This window comes from Lycium ferocissimum, chromosome 9, assembly GCF_029784015.1.
Source record: "Lycium ferocissimum isolate CSIRO_LF1 chromosome 9, AGI_CSIRO_Lferr_CH_V1, whole genome shotgun sequence".
NCBI lineage: Eukaryota > Viridiplantae > Streptophyta > Magnoliopsida > Solanales > Solanaceae > Lycium > Lycium ferocissimum.
Window position 1 is genome coordinate 52,369,402 of NC_081350.1, and position 18,996 is coordinate 52,388,397.

An 18,996-nucleotide genomic window follows, 5' to 3' on the forward strand; every position below is an offset into this window, starting at 1 on the left:
TTGGCTTGTTTGGATTATTTTCTGTTTAAGTCTCAGGCTGTTTTGATTGTTTATTTGCTTGATATTTTACGGATTTAACTTATATACCCCGATTAACTGGTTATAACACGTTATTTGCTATAATTATTATGTTACCAAACTATGTTTACCATGGAGAGGCCTATCATTGCATGTTATATTTTACCTGATTGTATGAAAAACTTGTACATTGGCAGTGTACTGATGGTGATCTTATAGTGTTATATTCTTATCTGCTGGCCTGTTCATTCGGCAAATGGTCAATTTCAATGCCTGGTATTTTGTCTGGCTCTTTAATGTTACATTCTTGTCCCTTCCTGCATTTGTGGATCAGCAAGCTGGGACACAAATACAACATAAATCTAATTACACTGGTTCTGACTAAATTTAGCTGACAACACTAGTCTACCAATAAGTCGTCGAAGCCTTTGAGCCCCCGGACCAGGTCTAAGTTTTGTTGGATTTCCAACTTTAGAACAAGGAGGATTTCCAGCACACCAACCACCAGGTGTGAAGCTACCATTACTTCTCTGAAGAAGTTTCATATCAATCTTGTCTAAAACAGGATCATCTTGCTTGAACTTCCGCGCAAACGCCGTGCCACTTGCAACCATATTTGCAGTGTCATTAAGGGATAGAGTGTGTGGATGCTGTTTTGGAGGAACATCCCAGGAGATATAGTGCATGTCATGGTTAATAACAGTTGAAGTGAAATCTGGTGCATTGCATACAACTGTCTGAAAGTAGCCTTCTGGAGAGGACACAAAATTTGAGTAGTATAGAAGTAGGTTCCTGGGAAGATTATCCCATCCCCATATGAAATATTCCACAAATGCTCGTGAAAGAATCATCCAAGCTGAACCTGTAATCAAGTGTGTAACATGCTTTAGAGTTTAAGTTTTATGCACCGATGATGTAAAAGGTTTTAACGGGCGAATGACATGATTCTCGAGGAGTTATATGATGGCCATGTGATGATGCATCAAATACTGCCATGCTCTATTGTTACGTGCCACTATCTCCACTGTAGAAAGTGAGAGAAAAATCTAGCAAAGTAACTACTAGAACCAAATAGGCTTTCTACATTGCATCGTCTATAATTAGATTGCTTGTAAGGTAACTTCAGTTAAATTTCTATGATTAGCATGATTTGGTAACCTAATAAAAGTGATGTATAATGCGCTATCACATGTTAAATTACACTAGTAATGTAAATAGATTCATAACGAATAAAAGAAAAAGAAATGGTAATGCCATCTGGTGGTCTATGCAGATTTTGCAGATGCAGTTTATTTGCTTCCCAAGTCCATGATCATTAGAGGCAGATTTATGGCATATGCAAAAAGAATTTAAATTTACAGATATAACAAGAATTCTGGATTCACAGACTCTATATCCTGAATTAGCCTATGATATTCATATGGTCCAAAAGTAACATCTCCATTGCTAAAATGCATATTCCATTGTCCAAACTTACCAGTAAAGAGTTTAAAGGCTGTGGGAACAGCTCTCTTTGGTGTGACCCAAAATATATCAGACTTTGTGGTTTTATACAGCCCAGGGTCTATTATTAGTGGCATTGCCCTTTTAGCCCTGCAATTAATCATCAAGTATATATATAGTGACATCAAAATTAAGACTCAAATGGTGAATTCATAGTCACAAGAGGATAAAGTGAGAATTAGAGAGAGAGAGTGAAGGACATACTCTTTCCAACCTAGCTCACTTGTGTGTTCAATGAAATTCAAGTCTCGTTTCAAATCGGAAAATGTGTAGAGTAGATCTGCATGAAAAGAAGGAAAACAAAACATATCTCATCTAAAATCTTATATTATTTGGAAACACACTTTTGTATACTTAATTATATCTTCAACAACCCTCACTTTCAATGATATGTCGTGAGCTAAGTCACACAAAGGTAAGTGAAAACCCCGTCGATCCCACAGGGTTGAGGACGTTAGTGATGGAGCCAGAAAACTACATGGGATTTAAAAAAAAAAAAAAATGAAATGCCAGAATTTGAACCTACAACCTATAGCAATTTTTGAACTACCTCTACAGTTTTAGAAGATTCCCCTATGTCAACAAAATTCAACAATTTATATAGACAAAAAAATATAGTCAATGAGGTTGAAACTTTTAGAAAAATAATTTGACTTTCAGGAAAAAACTTCAAATTGGGAGGGCAATCCCCCGATGAACTGAACAAAAATTTCTTTGTACTTTATTTACATAGTATTATTTTTCGACTAAGAGATTCAGTTGAACCCCCTTCGTGAGATATAGCTCTGTCCACACTAGGGTAGAATTAAACAAAATAAAAAGAGTGCTAAAGGATCAGAGAACTAACCATCTTGAGTAACCAGAGGATAATCAGACGCACTGAGATTAATAAACCAATCCCAATCTTTGTGCTCCTCAAGGAGAATAGCACAAGCATGAAGAGTATTAGCAACCATAGTTGGTCCCCTATATGTCACCATATTTGCTTTACTAATCATATACACATTCCCAACTTGTGAAAAAATTGCATCTTTTTCCAGTCTTGAAGCAAGTTCCAGTCTTTCTTGTACATTTGATTCCAAGTCCAAATGAACAACATAGTAATTCCATGGATGATACATTGATCTCAAACTTCTCCATAGCTTTTCAAGATCACCTTTTGATCCTGATATCAAGTAAGCGAATCGCGGGATTGAAGGATTATTAACAGGAGGAGATGGAGCTAATTGCTTGATTTTTGATTCAACAAAGTATGAGCTAGCTTGATTATTTGTCATAGTAACATAAGATGGGAATATTGAGAAGATCATTGAACTGATTGTGTGAAATGGGGAAATAAGACTCATGTTGAAGGAGGTACCAAGAAGGAAAAGACAAACAAGTAAGCTTATAGCTAGAGGATTTGGACATGTTTTCTCCATGTTGAAAGATCTCATTGATGAACCTTATCATTGAGTTCTTTATAATCACCAAGAATTCACTGACTTCTATAAAGTTGTTGAATCAAAAAAGCCATAGCACAAAAGTTCAGTCTCAGTAATTTTTTTAAATTGATACAATGAAGAAAATTTCTCAAAAAACTGCTGTTCCGTCCGATCCTTTTTAAATGATTTTTAGCAATTCATACATGTGCCAATTTATGCGACGCTCTTTTCTTTTTAATCAGACCAAAAAAGAATGACATATTTTTATGTAACAATATAACTTTAAACTTTCTATTTTATCCTTAATGAGATGGTTTGTGTATATATAATCTATATAGTGTGTATATTTTGTGTATACAATATATATATATTATATATATATTTATACTTAATATACAAAACTTATACACCTGCTTATTATTATGTTTTTGAGAGGTCCAAAGGTGTAGTTATCTGTTTAAAAATAATATTATTTTTTTGTTAGTCCGTTAAGGGAGGTCGGACTGAAAGACAAGTATCGATTCTTTTTGCAGAAAAGTCAGAACATTACTTTAGGATTATCGAAAATAGAGAGAAATTTTAGATCAAGGAGAATAAATAATTAGCAAGAGGTAATTGCCCTAGTATCAGTTGACATCTGTCTACTCTTCGATGCATTCGGTCAGAACAAAGACTAATTTTTTTTTCTCTAGTTTGACCCCAAGACGGCAATCTGACTTGTTCCTTACATTACTCCCTATTTCTTTTTTCTGTTTTTTTTCTTCTTTTTCTCTTTACATCTCCCCCCCCTTTTTTTTCCTTTTTAATTTTTCTCCAACTTCCGCTGAGAAAAAAAAAAAAAAAAAAAAAAAAAACTCCAACTTCTTATGTTGGAAGAGCGACAAGTGTATATAGAAGATTCTATATAATTATATATAAATTTTGAACACTTTGAACACAAATTTATGTGATACTTTTTATTTTTTCAAAATTTACCTTGAGGTTTCAAATTATGTCGGGCTTTGATCACTACATTTTTAAAATATATTTTTGCGTATTCTTTATGAGAATAATTACAATTATAGTACTTTTAGTATAGTTTATGATATCTAAATTTTAATTTTAAAATGTTAAGTTAATCTTTAGCATCAAAGATTAGTCAAATTGACTCTTGTGAAACAAAAAGTGCCACATAAATTGGAACAAAATTATTAATACTTTGAACTATATTTTACTCATGATTCAACATCTTATGGTAAAACGTAAATTATCTCTTGATTTTTAAAGCTAAACAAGAATAAATGAATATCTATTTTTAGTATAATAGATAAGTAAAAGCGGAGGGAGAGAGTAAAAGATACCCCTCCATTCTAGTTTATGTGATACATTTTTATTTTTAATCCTTTCCAAAAGAATGGCACTCTAAATTTAAAAATAATTAACTTTATACTTTTCAGTTTACCCTTAACGAGAAGTTTTTACAATTACATAAATGTTATGGCATGTTTAAATTAAAACCACAAGTTCCAAAAAATTTAGAACCATACAAATATTATGGTGTGTTTCTTTTTAGAACTTCATGTCAATTCAAACTATGTCACATAAATTAAAATAGAAGAAGTAATTAACAATATTATGATAGTTAATGTTATACAGAGAATTTAAAGAATCTTATACTATTTGTAATTTTGTGTTATATATATATATCCATAACAACATAATCCATGTTAAAAATCCAAAGATTCCCGATCTGATGTAAAATTTAATCGTCGAAACAGCTAAGTGTGCACATGCTGACATTAGCTTTTGGGATCCAGAAGATTATAATTTTTCTTGGGCAATTTGCAGGATTGCCCTTCGCTGGAAATGGTCTTTAATTTTTACCCCTCAAAATGGTGGTCTTTAAAATTTATCCTTCAGGCAGAATTTGCATGGGTGCGGTGAAATTTGCCGCCTATGCAAATTTGCCTAAACGAAATTTTGGCTTGCGAATTTTTTTTTTTAAACTGAGTTGGGGTTCGAGATCACAACCTCAGAGTGTTAGGCGAAGGGCAATACTTAAAGACCACCAATTTGAAGGTAAAAAATTAAAGACCACCCCAAATGAAGGGCAATCCACACACAAAAAAAAAAAAAAAAAAAAAAGATTTTTCTTCTATAGAAGTTGCTATGTGGCACGTTAACCTTTTATCACATATTCTAAAATGAGAGTAAAAGGAATTAATAACATTACTCTCTATTCCCTTTCCAAATGTATTTCTAATCAAGGAAAATTACTTGAATGTAACTTCAAGGTGAAATGGTACGTTTTTAAAATCTAGGCAAAAGAATTTTATTCCCTGATATGGTTCAAGGAGTAACATTTTTTGTCTAGATTTTACAGGTTTGCACTTTATTTATTCGTTTACTAGCCATTGTCTAGTCAAAATATTAATGACTTTTGATTTTTGAAGAAGAATTTAAAAACACATGGAATATATTTTAAAAATAAGAATAAATTATTTCTTTAGTTAAATATACTTTACGAACGATTTAAGTACCTGAGTTCAGAATCTAAATGTTATCTCGAAGAGTATCTGCATCGTAGTTGGCAGGATAGTGTATAAGACAATTAAAACCTGTAAGACAAATTGATCGTGCCAAATGTCATCTTCCTAGCTTAACTATTACTCCATCCGACCCATAATAAGTGTCAACTTAACCAAAAACATGCATATTAAGAAATTAATAATGCAATGTGAAGTTTGCCAAATTACCCCTATCTAATAAATTTTTTTTTTTTTCTTTTGATTAGAGCATGCATAAGAAGTAAACCTTTTGACATTAGGAATCCAATAATACCAAGTTACTATGTGGCTTTTCCAATCATCATTTAAATGTTACTTTATTGTTTAATGGTAGAATTGGAAAAAACTAGTCAATTTATGTCTTGGTTTCCTAAGGTGACACTTATTATGAGACAAAAAATTTGGCTAAGATGACACTTATTATGGGACGGAAGGAGTATTATTTTACTATAAAAAGTATTCTTCATTGTCTCTTTCTTCATATTCTTATCATTTTCCTTTTCTTTTATCGACGAGGTTTGATTTACCTCAATAATTTAAATTGATTTTTGATCGCTTAAAATTACTAATTGAATGAAACTTTAAAATTGATCTTGATCACTTAGTAAGACGGGAATATTATTGTGAGTAATGTGAATACAAGTCTAACACATGCTATTCCATCTGAACATCTAAAGCAAATATGGAACTCATATTCTATTACTGTCTGTACCATTTTATATAAAGGTGTTTGATTGCGCCCAAAATTTAAAAAATATTTTTTTTTTTAAATTTGTGATCTAAACAAATCATAGAAATATGTATGGCTGGAAATCATTTCATTAAAAATAAAAAAGATATATTTAAAGTTGAATTATTATTTAAATATAGAAAAGTGTCATGTTTTTTAAGATTGACTAAAAAAGAAAGAATGCTATATAAATTGAGACGAATGACGTAATAAAAAGGAATAAGGGTCAACATGCCAGCTTGGCTTTTGGGGGCCATTTCGATCATTTCAGTAGAAATCGAGTAATATGATTGGGCCTAAGAGAATCTTACTGTAGCTGCTATTTATATTATTTACTGCGTAGACTAAAGTACCCTCTGTTTATGTCATCCTCCACCACACGCATCCCCACATAATAGGCTAATAGCCCAGCCCAACTTAAACACTCACATCCCAGCACCCACAATGGGTCAATTCGCACGATTACCCTGTCTTCGGATGATTTTTAATTTTTGTCCTTCGACACTTAAAGTAATAAAAAAGTGTTCAAAAATACCCCTGATATTCTGAGTTCGAATCTCAGCAGAGTAAAAAAAAAATTAAAAAAAATCGTAAGGCAATATTTTATAGAAACTATATCTATTCGGGTAAAATTACATAGACACTATGCCTTTTTCCGGTATAGTTCTGTAGGATGATTTAATTTCTACAGAACTATGCTGGACAAGGCATAGTTTCTATGTAACTTTACCCTAATAGGCATAGTTTATATAAACTTATCTTAGGATAACTTAATTTCTATACAATTATGCCGAACAAGGCTTAGTTCTATATATTTAACTTTGCCCGAACAGGCATAGTTTCTTTGAAACCTTGCCTTGCGATTTTTTTTTTAACTCCGCTGATGTTCGAACTCATAATCTTTGATTTCGTAGACCAACGAATAAGTGGCCCACAAATTTTTATTAAATGAGAAGTAGGGCAAAAAATTAAAGACCAGCGATGTGATGGGCAAATATTAGGGATAGTTACACATATGTACATTCCAAGCAAACAGTTTGCAATGCCCGTAGCCCAATAAAAATTTTCATCTAGAATAGCCAATATGTTGATATTGAGTTTAATGAAGCCAAATCTATTTTAATGTTATTTTTTTAACTTCTTCCCCTAGCTACCATGAAACCCTCTTCATTTTTATACTTTTCATTTTTAGAATATGTATAATATGATATATATAATAGGGTATATACACTTTTATACATTATTATACAGTTTATATACACCCATTTATATTATATATACATTATATATGCAGTTTATGAATTATGTACGTATTTTGTATAATCACGAATAACAATTTATAACTATCTATAATATGATGTAAATGGTGTATATACACCTATATACATTTCATATACACCCTTATGTAATTGTTTCGTATAATTATATAAATAACAGTGTATAACTATGTATATATAATGTATCACGCTGGCATACATAAAATTACAGGTGAATCAAGTTATCTTCATCAATTTCTCAGTTGGAACCAATTTCAGTCGTCACCAATCTATTTCCGAGTGAAATTGATAGTGTTTCCTGTTCTACAAAAAATATGCAATTAATGTTTCCCGTTCTACAAAAAATATTCAATTCATTGGCGCTCTTTTATCATCATTCGCTGAATTTAAAAAGATAAAGAAGCAGAAGAAGTTAATAACTACAAATATGAATTAACAATCATACGAAAAGAAACAGAGATGAAGACCCCAATATCTAAGATGACTTCCAATATTAAAGAAAAAACCCCCAAGTAGATATAAGATTTAAATGCTTCCGGTCAATAGTAAAAAACTTAAAGAGACTTTGTCTTGTGGTGAGAGAGAAGAAAGAGACGAAGGAAAGAAAGTGACTAAAGAAATATTAGGGTTGATGTTATGTACGAAGCTAAACCAGGTAATGAAATAACAGTTGAGTCAAAAATGATTAACTAAATGCCCGAACAACATTGGACTGTAATTTTCACAAAATTAAAGACCAGTCCATATGAAGGGTAATCGGCCCACAAAACTCCCCACCGTTTCTTCCCCGTGTATCTCAAAGATTTTAAACTGTCTTTTTCCCCTTAATTAGTGTGAGAACTCAGATCAAATCTAATTGTTTGAAATTATGTTATCATTGTTTACACAAAAATTTACACAAAAAATTTCAAACTCCCTCTTTGCTTGTTTATTGCAATTCAGGAATTATCAGCTACTCCCTCCGTCCCAAAAAGATTGTCTTGCTTTTCTTATTAGTTTGTTTAAAAAAGATTGACACATTTCTATATTTAGAAACAATTTAACTTGATGAGATGATTTACAATCATATAAATATCTAAGGCTTGTTTTGGACTACATATTTCAAAAGTCTTCATTTATGCTAACTCTGGGGCGCAGTGAAGCCCTTATTTTGGCGTGGTCTTTAATTTTTGCCCATCAAAATGAAAGTATTTAACTTTTTCCCTTCTCCTAAAACTTCAGGGTTTCAGGTTCGAAATCCTACTCAGGTGAAAATTAAAAAAAAATTCGCTAGGCAGATGTTGCCTACAAACTCTGCTCCACCGGGCATAGTTTGCTTGCAAAAGGCAGAGTTTGTAGGAAAATTATGCTTGTCAAACTCTGCCTTAAGGTAGAATTTTGCAGGCAAACTATACCTTAGCAAACTCTACCTGATAAGGCATAGTTTGCTATAGTTTGCAGCAAACTTTGCCCCATCAGGCTTACAAACTCTGCCCATTTGGTATAAGTGTTAGTTTGCAATCATCTGCCATAATCTCATAATAGTCCTCTGCAAGGTATTTAGGCTATATTGTACTAATGCGCATATGAACCAACATGGGTGCATTTAATTTTGGGATCTTTACACTATACTTAAACAACAGCTTAACAAAGCCGTCAATTAGATAGTTATACAAACCAACATGGGTACAAGATAGTTATATACTTATGCCTTAATTATGCCTTCAAAATTCTGCCTTAAGGTAGAGTTTGAAGGCAAAATTCTGCCTTGCGAATTTAAACCTCTGCCTTGCGAAATTCCTTCTTTTTGTTACTGAGCTGGGGTTCAAACCCAGAACCTCGGGGTATTAAGTGAAGGGAAAAAATGAAAGACCACCCCAAAGGAAGGGTAATCCGCACAAAAAATGAAACTCTGTGCCAAGTCAAACTAAGACAATTTTTGGGACGAAGGTAGTATAATATATGGAAAATTTACTTGTCATAGCTATCTCTACGACCTATTTATGAATAATAACTACATTTTATTCATTTTTCGTAGCTAAATTATTTTCTTAAATTACACATCGTAACTAGTTTCCTGTATTTCACAAGTTCCTCTTTTAAATTGATTTTCTCTAACCTACCAAATCTATCTTCTCCCTCAACCCCTCTCTTTCTCTCTCTCCGTTCCCTCTCCTACCCCAAATCTCGTTTCCCCTTACTCCTCCCTCCCTCCTCCATCTCCACCACCAAAGTCGTCGTCAGCACCAAAAACAGTGGGTGAAGCAGTAAAAGGGTACAAACCTTATGAACGGTTTTAAACATAAAACCTGTCCATAAAAACAACTCCTAAAGCTTATGTGGTATTCGTACCAATAATGCTATATATAGCAACCTAATGATCTCATTGTATTATACTGTTACTTTAATGTAGTAACAGTATATTTTCTAGCTTATTTTGCAGATCTGGTCCCTCCAGCACGGCTCAAATCTGAGCTTATTATATTTCGGCGTTTTCTGGCGTGCCGGCATTTTCCGTCGTCCCTCCAGCGTGTCGGCTCAGATCTGGTCATTTTTCGACGTGCCAGCTAGGGGTGCTTATCAGGCGGTTCGGTTGGATGATTGTGCTTAACGGTTCGGCTTATCGGATATCGATTTTTAAATATCTCAATCCGCTAACCAACCAATAAGATATCGGTTGGTTCGGTGTGGATTTAGCGGTTAACGGTCAGTTAGCGGTCGGTTTATCGGTTAATCAATAAAGTATATGAGATTTTTTTTCCTTCTATTGCTCGGACTATTGCATCAATACAAAATTATCAAAACACAAAAGGCTCAATATTCATAGTGTATAGGTTGCAAACTCACATTTGACCCTATTTGCTTCACATCGCATGATTTAAATGGATGTATTACTCATGGTGGGTATTCTTGAGACACGTGATTTTAAATTATTGGAAATACGAATTAAATTTTCACTAAAGTATCGTTATTAAATAAACTGCGTAGATTAAGTATGAGATTTTCATACTAAAGTGTGTCAATGTCCATGAGAAAACTTATTTCTCTCAAACGATCACTAGTAATTTTATCTTGTTTTCATCTTCACCATAGAAAAGGGAAGAAACATCCAAGGAAAGTAAAAATATTTTGAATGATTCTAGTTGGTAACATGAGATAATAAGAAACAAACACCATGCAGAAACAATAAGGAAAATGAAAAACTGCTACTATGTTGCGGGAAGAAAAATGAGTTTTAGGCTCAAAGATTAGTATTTCTAATCTTTAGTACTTTATATACATAGGGATATATTAATAATTTAATTATTCTTAATGGGTTAACGGCTAAATCGATAGGGAAAATGAGGAAACCTTCCCCCGCACCGTTAAGCCGTTAACTATAAAATACCAAACCAATCCCCATCCGTTAATCCAATTACCCGATACCAATAAACCAATAAACCTATTTTCCGGATGGGTTATCGGTTGCGGTTCGATTTTGAACAGCCCTAGTGCCAGCTCAGATCTGAGCTAATTATTTTTCTGTATTTCAAATCAAAGTGTATTTTATTTTTTTGTATCTGAGATGGAGGTGTATTTTATTTTTTGTATTCAACATTTGAGTGTATTCGTTAATTTTTTTTTGTATTCAGTGTTTGGGCGTGTATTTTATTTCTTGTATTCAGTATTGAGTGTATTTTAATACATGCGACCCATGTTCACCATTTTTTGAGTGTAAATGCATTCAAATACAGTCGAATACATTCAACTGATGTGACGTCAGGCATCGACTTTATATCGATCTGAACTCGAATACATTTAAATGCAGCCAAAACAAAAGGATTATCAGTATATAAATACAAGAAATACATAACTCCTTCATGTATTTAAAGGATTTACTCACTCTGTTTTTATGATACATGTATTTCGCTTTATTTAAAAACACGGAAATACAGCCGAAACTCCTTCGTGTATTTAAAAATTTACTCCATTCTATTTTATGATAAATGTATTTTGCTGTATTTAAAAACACGAAAATACAGCCGAAACTCTTTCGTGTATTTAAAAGATTTACTCCACTCTATTTTTATGATACATATATTTCGCTATATTTAAAAATACGAAAATACAGCCGAAAACCACATAAAAGATAGCTACGATTTATAATTATACAAACTTGTAGTTATATATTATTAGGAGCTTATAAAAAACGTATGTAAGTTTCCCATAATTTATTACGTTGGACGGTATATTTTAAAATAATTCCCTAAATTAAATCGGGATGATTTATTCAAGATGAGAACAATGGCTGGCTGTAATCTACAAACCAGCACCTGTAACGCAAAAGATTGAAGTGTTTATCCAAACCCATCAACACGTGTATTTACAACCTCAGTCGCATCTTATAGCACCGGTTCATCACCATTTAATTAATTAAAAGTGTTACTCCTTCGGTCTTCAATTATTTATCGTGTTTATTAAAAATTTCTCAAATTATTATTATTATTGAAGTTTAAGGCACAATTAATTATTTTTTTCCCATCATATTTTTAATAGAATTTTGTCATTAGTGGATATGACATATAAATAAAGTAAATATTTAATGGGATAGATTATAATTTAGCCATAAATAAAAGTAAAGTAAAGTAAATCAAATATTTCTAATTAATATTTCTTAAAAAGCGTGTGAGCCAAAAAAATGACAAATAATTTGAGATGGAGGGAAATAATTTGAGATGGAGGGAATACAAATAATATATTGCTGCGTTCCTCTCAAATAAGTTCTAATCTTATAATTCCCTCTAGCTAGTTACGGTTCCCTTTGTTGGAAAACAAAATTAAAGTATGAGCCAAGAACAACAACCTATTAAATATGGGGACGTATTTGAAGTCTCAGAGAAACTTGCTTCAAAGCCCATGTTGCCTAAAGATGCAGCTACTATGCAATCAGCTGAGAACAAAGAGCTCGGTCATATTCCGAAAGGCGGTCCGGCGTCAATTATGCAGTCAGCTGCTGCATTGAACCGGCGGTTCGGAGGTGTTGGACGAGATGATATGACTGATGTTGCTAGAAATGAGGGTGTAGATGTATCTCAAGAAGATTTGGTTGAGGGTACTCGTATAGTTACTGAATCTGTTGGTGGAGAGGTAAATAAGTAATATTATTTTGGACTCTTGGTATATATATTCTGTTCGTTTCATTGTTATAATTTATGTGACACAATTTGAATCACTACATAATCTTAAAAAGGAATAAATTTGTCAAAACCTATGATTTTAATCATGATTATAAATTTGTGGCCTTAAATTTATCAAAACAAAAGCTTCTCATCAAGTGTAAAATCAAAAGTATAAGGTAGCATATTTTCAAATTAATGAGGATATCATTCTTTTTGGAACTAAGGACAAGTGAGGTCATATAAAATCGAAGGAATAATTTCTGTTGACACGTTTGCTTATGGTCCGATTCAATAGGTGATATTTAACCTGATATTAGTTCAATCTTTTTTTTTTTTTTGAATCTAATTATTCATAAACTAAATCAAGAGTACTGTATTAATTTAATTTCTACTTTTTCAAAAGCTAATTCATTATAGAATGTGTGGTTTAAGGTAGTTTAAATCATGAAAAGTAAAGGTTTCATACTCCTTTCATTTCAGAAGAATTTGTAAAAGGATCAAATCATAGCAATTTTTTTGTCTCAATTCGGACAATTTTAAAAAATATACTCCTATTTTAAACAAATGTCATTAAGATAGTAGGACTGCTCGAATTTTAAGTAATTACAAAAGAAGGTTGCTTAAACTATTAATTGCAAATGATATAAAAGCAACGTTCAACATAAATTGAAACATAGGGAGTAACACTTTGGGACGGAAGGTGTATATAATCTTCCACCTTTTATGTAGTTGTCACGTATTTCGATTACTCACATTGGACTATTAGGTTATTGCACAATATACTCATCCATCAACCAGAGGAAGTGGTGCTGGTGGTAAAGAAGTGGGAGCTGAACAATCTCCTACTCCCAACGTTGACGTTGACGCGGATGTTGTGACCATAGGCGAAGCACTGGAGTTAGCTGCTCTTTCTGCAGGTGACAAACCAGTGGACGAGAGCGACGCTGCAGCGATACAGGCAGCAGAGGTGAGAGCCACGGGACTAGGACATGTAGTGCCAGGAGGTGTAGGAGCGGAAGCTCAACATGCAGCCGCCATCAACACCCGAACCACGCGAGACGAGCAGAAGACCAAGCTCAGTGATGTTCTCACAGTAAGTTGATTAATGGAAGCGAAAATCTCTTACAAAAACGTTGACGTTGACAAAGTAGTACAGAAAAAAAAAAGCACGCACGCACGAATTTAGACCCAATTTCGTGCAAAAAATAAGCTTGGCATTTCACGCACTAAATTAGTGCGTGAATGAGCAAACCAAAAGTCACCCCTTTTCATGACATTTGTTGTGACCATAGGCGAACCAAAATATCCCAATAAAAAAAAAGTTACAAAACTACCTTTGGAAAATATTGCGTTTTAGCTGCTTTATTTTTTACAACACTTAGTGTTTTTTTCTGCGATTAGTCGTGTGTCAAGTGACAATATTTTATATAAACCAGTACATCAAGGACGAGAGTTGAAAAGGTACGGAAAGTAAGTTTTATTTGAAAACTTTAGGGTGTATTATTTTTTAAGATTTTGATTTAAGCTGTTATTTTTTAATCAAGACATAACTTTATTTTGAATATAAATATAATTCTAAAAAATATAGGGAGAAAAACTAGTTGTAAAGTCAAACTTTAGATGGTCATGAGAATTTTTTTTTGCTTCTATAACGGGCACTAAAGCAGTTAATGGCTCCAATTGTTTTTTGCTTTTTGGTACTGTTTCAACCCCTAAAATGACTATCCAAACGTCTACGTATCCTTGATGTATTGGGCCTACATTATTGTTCGCAGAAAAAAATATCAGGTTCTATATAAAATATTGACGTTTCGGAGTCTTGACACACGACTAATCGTTGGTCAAAGTATGGAAAAAAACACTAAGTGTTGTAAAAAATAAAGTTTGGCCAATTTTTTTTGCTTTTTGGTATTGTTTCTACAACGCAATATTTTACTGCGCTAAAGGTAATTTTGTAACTTTTTTTTTATTGGGATATTTTAGTTCAAAGTGATTTTTTTAGGGGTATTTTGATTCGGACTTCATGCGAGCAATGAGAACTTAAGAAGAAGAGGAGAAGACAAGTGGGCAATTTAATGACAACAAATGTGAAAATGTTCATTCACACTAATTTAGTGCGTGAAAGGCCAAATTGTTATTTTTTGCGCTTTTTGGTCCTTTCACGCACTAAAGTATCCTATTTATGTGCTTTTTTTTTTTTTTTTCACTACTTTGGTTCAACTTTTCTTTTTTTGTATTACTTAAGTCGCGGATTCGTGATTAATGGACTAAAGTCGTATACTCTAGCGTGTTATGAGTTCCACGTTAAGTAAATGATTGTCAATCATGTGATAATGTGAAAATATTTAAGTTGTCAATATATTATAACTCTTTGTCATCCGTGAAGAGTTTGACTTATATAGTTTAACTTGTATATTGGACCGGTGATTCACATTATCAAGTCATTATATGTGATTGCAACCGCTAATATGTCTTATTTTCAAGATTATGAGTTTCACCTTTTTATGAAGAGTAGCTATACATATTTTGGAGTGACTTGACACAGTAAATTTTTGAGTTGAAGTCGGCTATATAAATCTCCATTTATCAGTATCCCTTTACTTAATTATGCTCATTTCAGTCCAAGATGATATAAAAATTGTACTAGGTTTCTTCAGCACTATATATAAGTACGTTGTATTATTAACTTCATTATAACCTACCAGTATTACTATAAAAAAATTACTGTAGTTCGTTTCTAAGTTTCCCTATTTCGTTGTTTTTATCTTTAGGATGCAACGAGCAAACTTAAAGAGGACAAGCCAGTTACGAAGGAAGATGCTGAAGGCGTGGTGGGTGCGGAAATAAGAAATAAGGCTGAACCGGCTACACATCCTGGAGGCGTCGCAGCATCCATGGCAACAGCTGCCAATATGAACAAAGACTAAATCGTCATTTCAACACATCCCAAAAGAAGGCCCCTTTGCTTGCGTTTTGCCTTCTATTTTAGGTCCAAATCGTCTAGGTTTATGTACATAACGTGTGTTTTCTACATTTGAGTAATCCACCTATGCTGTAGTAAGGTGCATCTTAGCTTTTTGACTTTTTGATGTATGGCACTGTATATAGTACTTAAAGCTAAATGAATATTGATGCTAGTTATCAAAGTCTATATCGGCATTTCAACATATTCCAAAAGAAGTCCCTAGATGCATCCTGTTGTTTTACTTGCGTTGTGCCTTTTATTTTTGGTCCAAATAGTCTAGGGTGTATGTATATAACGTGTGTTTTCTAGACTGCGTAATCCACCTACGCTGTAGTAAGTTGCATCTTACTCTAAGCCAAAAAAAGAAAAAGATGCATCTTAGCTTTTTGAATTCTTGGTGTAGGCACTGTATATAGCACTTAAAACTGAGTGAATATTGATTATCAGGTTGCTAAGATAACAGTAATGACTACTCCCAGTATTGTATTGGTTAAAAATTGTATTCGGTTTTGAGACTTGTGGCCGGTTGCGTGGGAAACCTGGAGGAGTTGTTCAACTGTCTTCCACTCTCACCAACTCCTGTCACGTCAGCAATCTTGTCAGAGTGCCACCACAGGTATGTACAATAGGTTGGTAGAAAGGTCACGTCAGCTGTACCTTGGGAATTATGAAAAGTGGGGGAGTGTCTTGGATAGACTTAACTTAGGGAAGAAGGAAGGTGCAATGGGCAAAAGCATGTCCAGCTCAGAGAGTTCGGGGTATCTACACAGCTGTCCTCCACCCCCATTGACTCGGGTCATGTCTGCAGGCCTCGATTAGTGTGTCGTAGCAGAGGCACGTGTTGAGTCACAATCCCGTCACATCACCCGAACGTTAGGGTTAGAAAAGTCTTGTTTTGGCTTATATAAGGAGACTTAGGAGAAAAGAGAAGCATCATCTTCTTTCTCACACACATTCTTGTAAACATATACTTTTGTAAACATCAAACTATTCTTAAGAGAACGGGGCATATATACAAAATCATTACTTTCAGATCATTTTTATCTGTCTTGATCTTATTATATTATTTCTGTTGTTCAATAAAATATATTGCGATCTAAACTTCTCCAGACCGGGCTCGTAAAAGGAGTTATTGGGATTAGATACGTCCCACTTGTCTTCAAACTCTTATGAAAATAAATCTCTAACTGATTTTTTAGTTAAACCCGATTTCACTGAAAAACAGTTTGGCGCCGTCTATGGGGATAGATAGTTGTGGTGTCATCCTGATCTGCAGCAAGAGCTCACCCATAGGAAAGCAGGTGCGATCGTGATACATAACCAAGCATGTCGAGGATAAGCAATATGTTACACCTCAAAATTTTTTGCGTCTTTTGCGTCGTAAGTAAAGTAACGTAAGCCGGAGAGGTCATGGAACTCTTATAAGGATAAGAAAGATCTTTAACAAGTATTAAGAGAGTATCTAAGGGTTCCGGGATCAAGCAAAATGAAGAAATTAAGTTTGTCAAAATTTTGGGAAAACTTGGCAGAATTCCGAATAGAATTTTTGGTCCAACTTGAGGGAGGTGTATCTCCTAGAATATGTAGAGTTATGGAATGCATAACTAGTGTAAATTGAAGTTCATTGAGTCTAGTTTCTAACGCAACAAACCGTCCGTTGATACGACATCGGAGTAGGAAGTTATGGACGTTTCAAGAAAGACTTCCAGAGGTTTGCAAACCTTCGCGATCGCGAAAGCCAATTAGTGAGGCGGTTCCACCGACTTTCTAGGGTATAAATACCCCATTATCTCTGTTTTATCTTCATTTAAACTTCTCTTGAGCTCCAGAAACCTCCATATACATCTCCTAAACACTTATAGTCTCTTAGATCAAGAATTCAACAAGATTTACACTAAACTAGTTCATAGAAAGTGTTGGTTCTTGCTTCTAGATGAAATTGTGGTGAATAAGCTTTGGAGTAAGTTGGTGTGGCTAAAGTTCTTCAAGTATAAGGTATGTTCTTCATCTTATCTCTTATGTTGAGTTGATTTGAAGGTTTAGCAAGTCTTAAAAATGAAATAGTTATGGAGGAAAGGTCATAAAGTATTGTGTTGTAATTGTTGAGTTCATGAACTGTTTTGAGCATGTTGTGGCTGTGTTGTTGAGTTAATTTCCATGTATATGGATGGTATCTAATGTTGTTGGTGTGTTGATGAGATTATGCTCCTTGATTGGGAAGAAAGGAAGTGTATATTGTTATTGTATATTGGTATACTTTGGGTTTTGGTGTATATTCTTTGTATGAGGAATGAAAGGAGTATTTAAGGAATTTTGTAAGTTTGTTGTTGTTATTGTCGCTTGTTGTATATGTTGAGGCGATTGGAGAATAAGGGGAAATGCTGCCCGTTTTACTTTAGAATCAAGTTATGGTTGATATACGTGATATATTAGCGCCATCTAAGTTTATATATGTATTCCTTGTTATAGGATTGGCGTGCTAGTTGTAAGTAGCCTGATTGTTGGATTTCTTGGACGACTTGAGGTATGTTAAGGCTGTCCTTTTCTTTCTTAAGACATGATTCCATTGCATCGAGCTTACACAAAGCATGTCCATAATGATTCCTCTATTAGAATATTAGAAGCATATGTTCTTGATGTTCTTATGATGTTGTTGATCCTTATCTCATGATTATTGGTTATTGATCTCATTTTATGGTTATTGATCTTATTATTGATATCGATCTCATCTTATGATTATTGTTCTTTCAAGGTGAGATATGTCCATGATAATAGTTCTATAATGATAATCGGAGGTTTACCGACGTTATGTCACTCCGATAGAGTCGTAGCTTTTCTTTGGGCTCTCATGCATGCTTTATATATATGTATGTATTTTGTCACACCGAGCCGCGCTATAGTCTGCCGGGTACGACACCTATTATGCAACCACTGATCAGTTGGGTATTCACATCGAGTCCTATTGTGGCCGGGTACGTTTCACACCGAGTCCCATTATGGCTGGGTACGTTTCAAACCTAGCCTATATGACCGGGTACGGATAACACCGAGCCTTTATGGTCGGGTATGGTATTATATATATATGCATGAAAAAAATGTTTTTTTAAAGGCAAGCATGCATAACATTCGCCTTAAGGGGCATTCAGAGTACATGTTGATTTCTCTTATCTTATCTCCATATTTTTATTATGTTATTATTCATGCCTTACATACTCAGTACATTATTCGTACTGACATCCTTTTATTCGTAGACGCTGCGTTCATGCCCGCAGGTAGATAGGAGAAAGATTCAGACTCATAGGCTGACTTCTCAGCGGTTGTACAGGAGCATTCCACTTGTTCCGAAGTTGTTGTTCAATTGGTATGATCCTTTTGTGTATAGATGGGTATGGCGG

At 33.8% G+C, this 18,996-nt stretch overlaps 2 protein-coding genes across 2 annotated transcripts; one reads left to right on the plus strand and one right to left on the minus strand.

The window, feature by feature from the left end:
* Positions 1-18: 18 nt before the first annotated feature.
* Positions 19-3,095, minus strand: LOC132031250 (beta-glucuronosyltransferase GlcAT14A-like). Its single transcript, XM_059421138.1, has 4 exons — positions 2,369-3,095; positions 1,726-1,801; positions 1,496-1,611; positions 19-880 (listed from the first exon to the last, which is right to left on the minus strand). The coding sequence occupies exons 1-4, from the start codon at positions 2,955-2,957 to the stop codon at positions 381-383; spliced, it is 1,281 nt and encodes a 426-aa protein (XP_059277121.1). The 5' UTR covers positions 2,958-3,095; the 3' UTR covers positions 19-380.
* A 9,142-nt stretch (positions 3,096-12,237) lies between these two features.
* LOC132031251 (late embryogenesis abundant protein D-34-like) lies at positions 12,238-15,787 on the plus strand. The gene is made up of 3 exons (XM_059421139.1): positions 12,238-12,604; positions 13,403-13,729; positions 15,408-15,787. The coding sequence occupies exons 1-3, from the start codon at positions 12,302-12,304 to the stop codon at positions 15,561-15,563; spliced, it is 786 nt and encodes a 261-aa protein (XP_059277122.1). The 5' UTR covers positions 12,238-12,301; the 3' UTR covers positions 15,564-15,787.
* The last annotated feature ends 3,209 nt before the right edge of the window (positions 15,788-18,996 follow it).

Bases quoted from the DNA above. Each gene is read 5' to 3' on its own strand.
- LOC132031250 (XM_059421138.1), bottom strand. From the start codon at position 2,957: ATGAGATCTTTCAACATGGAGAAAACATGTCCAAATCCTCTAGCTATA. The intron at 1,802-2,368 runs GTTAGTTCTCTG...CTTTTCATGCAG, and splicing joins TCCTCTGGTTACTCAAGATG to ATCTACTCTACACATTTTCC. The intron at 881-1,495 runs GTAAGTTTGGAC...ACTTGATTACAG, and splicing joins AGCCTTTAAACTCTTTACTG to GTTCAGCTTGGATGATTCTT.
- LOC132031251 (XM_059421139.1), top strand. From the start codon at position 12,302: ATGAGCCAAGAACAACAACCTATTAAATATGGGGACGTATTTGAAGTC. The intron at 12,605-13,402 runs GTAAATAAGTAA...TTGGACTATTAG, and splicing joins CTGAATCTGTTGGTGGAGAG to GTTATTGCACAATATACTCA. The intron at 13,730-15,407 runs GTAAGTTGATTA...TTTTATCTTTAG, and splicing joins AGCTCAGTGATGTTCTCACA to GATGCAACGAGCAAACTTAA.